This window comes from Limulus polyphemus, unplaced genomic scaffold (genome assembly GCF_000517525.1).
Source record: "Limulus polyphemus unplaced genomic scaffold, Limulus_polyphemus-2.1.2 Scaffold4430, whole genome shotgun sequence".
Lineage (NCBI taxonomy): Eukaryota > Metazoa > Arthropoda > Merostomata > Xiphosura > Limulidae > Limulus > Limulus polyphemus.
In genome coordinates, this window is record NW_013670040.1 from 76,935 (window position 1) to 87,916 (window position 10,982).

At 31.1% G+C, this 10,982-nt stretch overlaps 1 protein-coding gene across 1 annotated transcript in view; it reads right to left on the reverse strand.

Moving 5' to 3' along the window:
* LOC106471138 (pumilio homolog 2-like) overlaps window positions 1-9,756 on the reverse strand; it is a 43,701-nt gene extending 33,945 nt beyond the window's left edge. Inside the window, exons 1-2 of the mRNA XM_022399756.1 lie at window positions 9,678-9,756; window positions 2,442-2,571 (exon numbers count right to left, since the gene is read on the reverse strand). Coding sequence (XP_022255464.1) covers window positions 2,442-2,535 — 94 coding nt within the window. The 5' untranslated portion in view covers window positions 2,536-2,571; window positions 9,678-9,756. The remainder of the gene's footprint in view (window positions 1-2,441; window positions 2,572-9,677) is intronic.
* Window positions 9,757-10,982: the final 1,226 nt, after the last annotated feature.

Here is a 10,982-nt window from a genome sequence, read left to right on the forward strand (position 1 = left end):
AATATGAAATGTTCTATTGTGGTGATACAGATCAGGTTCTAATTTATACAATGATTTGTTACAATATGAAATGTTCTATTGTTGTGGTGATACAGATCAAGTTCTAATTTATACAATAAAATTATTAATTATTATCTGCTGTAAACTTTACACAAAGCATTAATGACTATTCTTGCTTCCTGGCTCAGTAACTTAGAAGTTAATAGTAGGGAATTCAACTGATTGCAATAATAAAGAAATATGAAGTCTCAGCAATACATGTGCACAGATGGCATTTTATATCCAAAACATTATGAGAGAGGGTATTATACATAAGGAAATTATGAGATCACAACCTGAAGAGTTAGGGATCAAAAGCACCTAATGAAAGTGGCATCAACTTATGGCAGGGGTCGGTAACCTACGACTCTGTAACTCTCTCATCACGGGCTTGGTTAAACTGATGGACCATGTGACCTTGTACTCATACTTGTATATTCACAGACAAATCTTTTTTTTTTTAGTTTATTAAAAATACTTCATGAAGAAATATGATATTTTTTATGCAAAAGACTTATAATGTTTGCTGAAAGTCTGCCAAATTTTGTGAAGATGTACACATCTTGTTTAAAACAATTTGAAGTCATTCTAGAAAGAAAAAAAGGGGTTATTTAGATTTATTTCGATCTTTTTTGGGGAGGAGGGGATATGAGGTCGATCAAATTGACCAACCTTGTATAGAATTAGGGTACAGAAAATAACAGATAAAATATAAGGTTTTACTCACTGAAAACAAAAAATTTCAAATGTATTTGGAATGTTTTAGAGATTACACAAATGAAATTTAAGATTTTGGAGATGAAGAAAAGTATTTTTATCTTAACATGAAAATCACTTTGCACACGGACCAGTAAAAAAAACATGAAACTAAATTTGTTTATCCTAAGTAGCTTTAAACTTGTAACAGTACACATCTATTTATACTTAAATTTTATTGTTTTATTGCCCTTTGAACCACATCTAACTACTACTATTCATGCCATTATAAGCTGTAAATCACTTGGGGAACGTGGAGCTCATGTTATGGTATTGAATTACATTACCCACAAGCTACTCCGAGCTGCTTACGTGCATGCCTTGCGAAACATTTTTATTATTATTTATTTTACCTAATCTAACATAAAGAGGTCCCTATTTTTACCGTTTAGTTATTTTTATAATAACATGTAAAGATTAAGAATGAAAAACAAGAAATAAAGATCTTTTTTTTTTTGCTACCAGCTGCTGATGACACCTAACCCTACTTTTTTTTTTATATATACTAATGGTAGTAATGTACTAAATTTTTTTTATTTGATTAAATAATGCACCAAAGAACATAGAATAATAACAAGCTAAAAGCAGACAATTTCCACTAATTATCACAATTTTTATGGCTTTCTAACTATATGACGAGAGCTGTTACAAATTCATCCAAGCTAGTCGTTATGTTTACCATGGGAATGAAGCTTGTACTAACAGAGAAAATGACAATTCTCTGTTCAGAAAACAATGTAATATAATACGTCATTTGATAAATGAAAACCTTGGCTTTCAATTAGTTTGTCTGTTTGTAATTAAGCACAAAGCTACACAATGGACTATCTGTGCTCTGCCTACCATGGGTATCGAAACCCGGATTCTAGCGTTGTAAGTCTGCAGACATATGGCTGTGCCACTGGTGGGTTTTCAATTGGTTATAGATAAAAATATTAAATGTAAGCGAGAACTACTGACAAATCCTGAATGAGATGATGTGACAAGGAGTATGGCAATAGGGGTCTGATTTTCTATTTAATGGTTCTGTAACCAAATAAGATTGAAGGCTATAAAAATTATGCTTTGTCTGAGCAATGATGATTTTATAGTGAGTAATTTACATTAAAATTTCGTTCTTATTGGAGGGGTGGTGAATAAAATAGAGAAGAGGGGATGCCTAGAGAAAATAAGTCACATTTCTCACACTAGTGGAAATTCAGGATTTCTTAAAATATTCATTATAAAATTAAGAACTTAAAACTTGTATACTATTAAAATATGGATTATTAGCTACAATTTTATGCTATACTAATTAGTATACCATAAACAAAAAGTAGGTTAATTAATCTTTGAATGTATGTCACTAAAACCTCAAAAACAAGTGCAGTAAATGATGCCCGGGCAGAGAGGGTTATGGAGATTTGTGCGGCTTTCAGGCTATCTGCTGTTTCCACCGAGGGGAATCGAACCCCTGATTTTAGCATCGTAAATCCAAAGACTTACTGCCATTCCATAAGGGGATTCTTTTTTTTTTTGATAGTTAGACCGTCAGGGCACACTGTGGCTCTCAAAATGTTTTGGTTTTACACAAAAACAAAAAAATGGCTCCTCTTCTTCTTTGAAGGGTTGCCAACCCCTGACATAGGAGGTAATGAAATTGCTACCTGAAACACTGTTATGACCAGTGCTCCATGCTCCCTCTCTCCACTGGTCTGCAAGAAATAGCCCCTTGTCATCATCTGGTTTGTTGTCTTCCATCCCCCATACTGGAAGCTTCTTTACAGACCCTGGAATCTGTTTGAAAAAAACTAAAGAAGCTTTAATTCTGGCTCAAACATGAGGTGCATACCGTTTATAAAACTTAAACTAATCCATTATTCTCACTTGTCCAGGTTGTGGTGTCTTGTCAAATAACAGACAGAATAAATAATCCAAGCACGTCAATTACATCAGTGTCATGTAATATTAACGATGAATCAAAATTACAATTAACACTCTCACTACAAGCTCAGTCGAGTCAGCCAAGTTTGTAATCCCAAACTGACCTTTATAATTTCCATATTATAACTTCTAATACGTTTATTTATCTTCATGAAATTTTGCAAGCTTTCAGTAATTATTAAGAGTTATTTGTAGACATACAAATTAGAATTTTTAATGAAGTATTTCCACTAAAAACTTCTCCATGAATATATGGATTCAATGTTTTGACTGCTCTGAGTGCAAAGTTATTTTCATCTTCAGATTAAAAATAGTTTTCTTCACCTTACAAATCTGAAATTTCGTTTGCTTAATCTAAATAAATTTCAAACATTTTTTTTCAGTAAAACTTTACATTTTATGCTATTTTCTCTACCCTAACTCTATACCAAGTTGATTAATTTGACCAACCTCGTAACCACCACAAAAAATATAAAATAAATCTAAATTAACTTTTTTCTTTCTAGAATGACTTCAAATTGTAATATGAAACATTTCTTTATCCTAAATAGCTTTAAACTCAACAATATACATCTGTTTATAATTAAATTTTAATGTTTTATTGCAATTTGAACTGTAACTAATATTCATGCCATACTAGTTGTAAATCATAATGCAAATGTGTAGCTCAAGTTACCCTATTGAATTAAATGATGCATTTATTATTAATTATTTTACTTAATTAACTAAAAAGTTTCTAATTTTTACATTTTACTTACTTTTACAATAATAAATAAAAAATAACACGAAAAACAAGAAATAAAGTATTTACCTGGGTCTTCTCTTTCTTTGCTGTCACTTTACCCTACTTTTTTTAAAATACTAATGGTAATATTACACAAAATAAGTTATTTAATTAAATAATAAACCAAAGAAAACAGAGTAATAACATGCAAAAAGCAGACAATGTCCCATAACTATCCCAATTTTTCAGGCTTTGTAACTCTGCAACAAAAGCAATTAAAAATTCAGCTGAGCCAGACGATGCATTTTCAACGGGAATATGGTTTGAACTGGAAGCAAAATAGACATTTCTCTGTGCAGAAACCAAAGTATTATAATATATCATTTGAGAGATTAAGACCTTGTCTTTCTATTGGTTATAAATAATAGTATTCAATGTTTGAGAAAAATATTTGCTATTTCTGAAAGAGAGGACACGGCTTGTGGATGTGGTAAGAGGAGTCTGGTGTTCTATTTGATGACTCTATAATCAAATAATATTGAAAGCTATAAAAATTATGCTTTGCCTAAGCAATGACACATTATAATAAGTAATTTATGTTAAATTTCATATTTCTCGGAGGGGTGGTAAATAAATTAGAGAACAGATGCTTGTAGTGACAGTGTTAAATAATCAACTAATAGAAATTATAGTGTTTCATTTTATTACTAGTTTCACTTACTCGACCTATCCTAGTAATTTAAATATTGCTATTATGATTTCATAATCTGTTTGATTAATTAGAGTTTGTTTTAGCCTCAAGCCAACATGGCCCAGTGATTAGGATAGTTGCCTCTTGGTTCGAGGGTCAGGAGCAATTCCCACTGCTACCAAACAAAGCATGCTTGCTCTTTCACCCTTGGGAACATTATATTTGTTTCTGAATTATTGTAAAGTCACTTAGGCTATCCACCATGAATATGTGAGTGTGGCCTAGTGGCCATTAGTTACATATCTAGCAACAGTTATACCTGTTGTTTGTGTTTACCTTGTTTGGGCTAAACAGCAGTGAAGCTTTAACTTAGTATGTTGCTTACTCGTGACAAGATACAAACAAACCAGTGTTACTCAGGATAAGCTCTGCTTCCATAAGAAAAGTTACGACAAGTTAGTATTTACTAGTTGACACAGACTGACAATATGTAACATCAATAAGTCATTAATTATTTACAAGAACAGAATCATTGTTTAAACAGACTAGCTCTAGCTAGATAAGAAGTACTGAAGATTGAAGACAAGTTTTGATTATGTGTAAGTAAGTTACAATTGCAACTCAGCCTTCATAATGTGCAATGACAAGTGTCATATATTGTTCAGATCATTGGCCCAATGTAAAGATACACCTATAGTATCAATATCTTCACATGGTTGATCAACACCTTCTAGGCCTAATCATCTAGTTGTAGACATTCTGTTCATCACCATGTGCTTGTTTGCCTTGATATAGTTCTGCTAATATACAAAATCATAAAGTTTACCCAGAACTAAACATGGTATCTAATGTAAGCTCACTTGTCACTTAAGTATTTTTCTGATTTACAATCAATATTACAAAGTAACATTTCTTTTCATCAACAGTAGTTTTAATAGTCATGTAAAGATTCGTAGGAAGAAACCCACTGAATAGTACCAATCATATTTTCTGCTTGTTACAGATTTCGCTCTCATTCAGTGCATGATTCATTTTCATGTATAACAAATTAGATTACAATAGTATGTTAATCTTACGTTCCAAAGAAGTCTATCATATTAAATGAAAGGTAATATGAAAACGTCTTTACAAAAACCTCAAACAAATTAAAATATTAAGGTGAGTCTCTTATGAAAATAATCAATCAGTCGAACGTAACCTATTAATGTGTCCGACACTTAATCAGGAAATTTCACTAATCATCCAGCTCTAAATGTATAAGTACACTAGTGATAGTTCAGCAAGCCACACTATCTATTAGTCATTAACAATGTTTCAGAGGTTATTGTAGCATTAAAAACATTTACTTTTACACACATTTCCTACCATAACAACCACCTGTTTAAACATTATAACAAAACAGATAATTTCCTACCATAACAACCACCTGTTTAAACATTATAACAAAACAGATAATTTCCTACCATAACAACCACCTGTTTAAACATTACATCGAAACAGATAATTTCCTACCATAACAACCACATGTTTAAACATTACATCGAAACAGATAATTTCCTACCATAACAACCACCTGTTTAAACATTACATCAAAACAGATAATTTCCTACCATAACAACCACCTGTTTATTAAACATTACATCAAAACAGATAATTTATAATGTAACATTATTCCAAATCAACTAAGATAACATATATCACTTGGAGTGCCTAACGCCTAGCATCCAAACACCACACACGTAGTGGTATACAGAAATAGTAGATATCTCAAAGCTATATGTTAAACTTGTGTACTGTTGAACATTAAGAAAAAAAATGAAAGATCTATTCCCTTATCAGGCAATAATACTGTGTACGTTTTTACAGACAATCCAGTATTGTTTTCCATGTTTATATGTTAGTTTACAGCAATGTAATTGCTATGCAGTAACTCAAACACTCAAGGGAAATGTATAGTCATAACTAATTTTATTTATTGGGCAAATGCGTACTTAGCCAAAACAAAAAACCCAGTATTTTGGGTATTTTCAAGTAGACTAAATTTATTTCAACCAACATATGAAAGTAGAATGTCAAGTAATTTTGTAAATTAAACTTTTTATAACTATCTTACAAAGTACAAAAACCATTTAGGTATGAATAAAACTAGAAAGTTTATTCAGATACATTAGTACTGTCGTGCAAACAATGTTTTAACTTCTTCATTCTAGTTGCTGTAATGTTTTACTTTTATGAAAATTGTATTGTATGCATCAAATTTTTAAAAGTTAGCCGTGTAATAACGTAACCAAAGGTTCGGTATTTTTTAAAAGAAAGAACTTCAATTAAGAAGAGAAATTTTCACAACAATAATATAGAATTTTGTATTAAACAGTATTGATCATATAATCATAAAGAAGCTTTAATACATCAAAATAAGATACTCTGTGCCATAAAAGTTTTAATTACTATAACTTAATCTTACAAAGATTAAAACCGAATATGGAATAAGTAATAAAAAAACCCAGAGTCTAATCAAATAATATTAGTTTTATTGTGGTGACAACTCTGTTTAAATTCTCAAATGGGGAGGCAGGCATAACAAAATCCAAATTTGCTCCTTATTACTGAACTCCTACAGATTTTGGATATACACAACCAGAGTATTTTAAGTACACAATTTTAAGAGAATCCTTAGAATGTTTGTTACATCAAAATACTTGGTAACTTAAACTATTAGGTTTTGTTACATCTGCATTCTAGAAACACTGTTCTGTTATTTTTTTACTTCTTGCCATTTTATTAAAATTTTCTAGGTATATATATATAATGTGGAAGTCTACATAAATGCAATCTCTAGTGTTGATAGGTCAAGAAATTTATGGAGGAGAAACTGAATACTTTTTGTAAGTAAAAACATGCTTACAGTTTCCTGATGTCAATTAAACAAAACTGTCAATTTAATGTAAATACAGGAAAATCATGGATCACATCACTAAGCTCACATCTGTAATTAAAATGGCAGTCCTGTGAAAATGTGTTTAAAGTTAATATTTCTATATTATATAATTCTTCTTTAAAAATATAATTAATGATGTTTTAGAAGCAAATAAAGCTCAAACAAACACAAAATTCATGGAACCTTTCAAATAATTAATGCACAAACCAGTCTAGAAACAAAAGCAAAATACCAAGCTTAAAATATAAACACAAACTTTGTTATAAATACAAGCAGAAGACCAAACGTAAAACTCAAACTTCACTATCAAGACAAGCAGAAGACCAAATTTACAATACAACACACACTTTGTTATAAACAAAAGCAAAATACCAAGCTTAAAATACAAATACAAACTTTGTTATAAATACAAGCAGAAGACCAAATGTACAACAAACTTTACTATCAAGACAAGCAGAAGACCAAATTTACAATACAACACAAACTTTGTTATAAACAAAAGCAAAATACCAAGCTTAAAATACAAACTTTGTTATAAATACAAGCAAAAGACCAAACGTACAACAAACTTTACTGTAAATACAAGACCAAACTTACAATACAACACACACTTTGTTATAAACACAAGCAGAAGATCAAACTTAAAATACAACACAAACTTTGTTATAAATATAAGCAGAAGACCAAACTTACAACAAACTTTACTAGAAATAAAAGCAAAAGACCAAACATACAAGACAGACATTGCTATAAAGACATGCAGAAGACCAAGTCTACAAAAACTTTACTATAAACACAAGCAGAAGACCAAACTTACAACAAACTTTACTAGAAATAAAAGCAAAAGACCAAACATACAAGACAGACATTGTTATAAAGACATGCAGAAGACCAAGTCTACAAAAACTTTACTATAAACACAAGCAGAAGACCAAGCCTACAACAAACTTTACTATAAACACAAGCAGAAAACCAAACTTACAATACAACACAGACTTTGTTATACATACAAGCAGAAGACCAAACACACAACACAAACTTTACTATAAACATAAGCAAAGACCAAACTTACAATACAATGCAGACTGTTATAAATACAAGTAGAAGACCATGCTTAAAATACAACACAAACTGTTATAAATACAAGCAGAAGACCAAACATGCAACACAAACTTTACTATAAACACAAGTAGAAGAACAAGCTTACAACACAAACTTTACAATAAAGAAAAGCAGTGGGCCAAGCTTCAAACACATTCTTTACTATAAAGACAAGCAGAGGACCAAGCTCACAACACAAACTGTACAATAAACATAAGCAGAAGATCAAGCTTACAACATAGACTTTGTTATAAATACAAGCAAAGATCAAACTTACAACAAACTTTACTATAAATTTGATCTTTGCTTGTACTTATAACAAAATATGTTGTAAGCTTGATCTTCTGCTTATATTTATAGTAAAGTTTGTTGTAAGCTTGATCTTCTGCTTATATTTATAGTAAAGTTTGTTGTAAGTTTGATCTTTGCTTGTATTTATAACAAAGTCTATGTTGTAAGCTTGATCTTCTGCTTATGTTGTCTTTATTGTAAAGTTTGTGTTATATTGTAAACTTGGCTTTCTGCTTGCCATTATAGCAAAGTTTGTGTTGTATCATAGGCATGGTCTTCTGTTTAACTTTATATCAATGTTGGTGTTGTATTTTAAGCATGGTCTTCTGCTTGTATTTATAGTAAAGTTTGTTGTAAGCATGGTCTTCTGCTTTTATTTATAGTAAAGTTTGTAAGCTTGATCTCCTGCTTGTATTTATAGTAAAGTTTATTGTAAGCTTGATCTTCTGCTTATATTTATAGAAAGGTTTGTTGTAAGTAGCAAAGCTTGTGTTGTAAGCTTGTTCTTATGCTTGTCTTTATTGTTAAAGTTTGTGTTATTGTAAGCTTGGCTTTCTGCTTGCCATTATAGCAAAGTTTGTGTTGTAAGCTTGTGCATGGTCTTCTGTTTAACTTTATAACAATATTGGTGTTGTATTTTAAGCTTGTTCTTATGCTTGTCTTTATTGTAAAGTTTGTGTTATTGTAAGCTTGCTTTCTGCTTGCCATTGTAGCAAAGAGTATGTTGTAAGCTTGTTCTTATGATAATGGCAAGCAGAAAGCCAAGCTTACAATAACACAAACTTTACAATAAAGACAAGCATAAGAACAAGCTTAAAATACAACACCAATATTGTTATAAAGTTAAACAGAAGACCATGCACAAGCTTACAACACAAACTTTGCAATAATGGCAACAGAAAGCCAAGCTTACAATAACACAAACTTTGCTATAATGGCAAGCAGAAAGCCAAGCTTACAATAACACAAACTTTACAATAAAGACAACCATAAGAACAAGCTTACAACATAAACTTTGCTATAATGGCAAGCATAAGAACAAGCTTACAACACAAACTTTAATATAAAAGCAAGCAGAGGACCAAGCTTATAATACAAACTTTACTGGAACTTTAAAATATCTAGAGAAAAAAAAACACTAATCTCATTAAGGGGTTATGACTTACATTTACAGTTTAGAATTTATATACAATGTGGCACAAGTAGGCATTTACCTCAAGTGGATGACCAGTCTCTAAAGCGAGTGCCTGGAAGTCAGTTTCTAGCTCAGTTGCATCACTTCCTCGAACCTGAAATAAAGAGCAACTGTAAGCTAAGACATTCAGTAATTCATTATAAACTATGTAACTACAAGAGATGTTAGAAGGTCCAGGATAAGTGGATATTACGACCACGATAAGTGAAGGCTAAATATAACTGCCTGACTCTGACAGGAGAGTTTCTGGAACAAAAAATTGAACTTTGATGGTTCTAAGTTATTCGAATAATGAATGAACGTCACTACAGAAAATTTGGTGACAAAAGTCATAGAATTTTGAATTAAAACAGCCTATCTCATTTCTTCAGTCACTCAATAACAAAACTATCACAAATTAGTAGAAAACAACATGTTATGAGAAGGGAATTCATTCCCAAATAGACACTTGATAACCAAGTAAATGAACAATATGAATGCATTCAATTACACATAAACCATGTGGTGTGTAAATAATGTTTTGACTTAAAATCTATGTTTCATGTGAAAACTTGTATAACAAGCTACTAAGATTAAAACGTTCATATTTACACTTGATAGACTTGAAATGGAGAATGTTACATCAGTGTGTAAAAATCACAAGTTCCTTGCATGTTACATCAGTGTGTAAATATCACAAGTTCCTTGCGTGTTACATCAGTGTGTAAATATCACAAGTTCCTTGCGTGTTACATCAGTGTGTAAATATCACAAGTTCCTTGCGTGTTACATTACACTGTGAATATCACAAGTTCCTTGCGTGTTACATTACACTGTGAATATCACAAGTTCCTTTGCATGTTACATTACACTGTGAATATCACAAGTTCCTTTGCATGTTACATTACACTGTGAATATCACAAGTTCCTTTGCATGTTACATTACACTGTAATATCACAAGTTCCTTGCATGTTACATTACACTGTAATATCACAAGTTCCTTGCATGTTACATTACACTGTGAATATCACAAGTTCCTTGCATGTTACATTACACTGTAAATATCACAAGTTCCTTGCATGTTACATTACACTGTAAATATCACAAGTTCCTTGCATGTTACATTGCACTGTAAACATCACAAGTTCCTTGCATGTTACATTGCACTGTAAACATCACAAGTTACTTTGCATTACACTGTAAATATCAAGTTCCTTGCATGTTACATTGCACTGTAAACATCACAAGTTACTTTGCATTACACTGTAAATATCAAGTTCCTTGCATGTTACATTGCACTGTAAACATCACAAGTTACTTTGCATTACACTGTAAATATCAAGT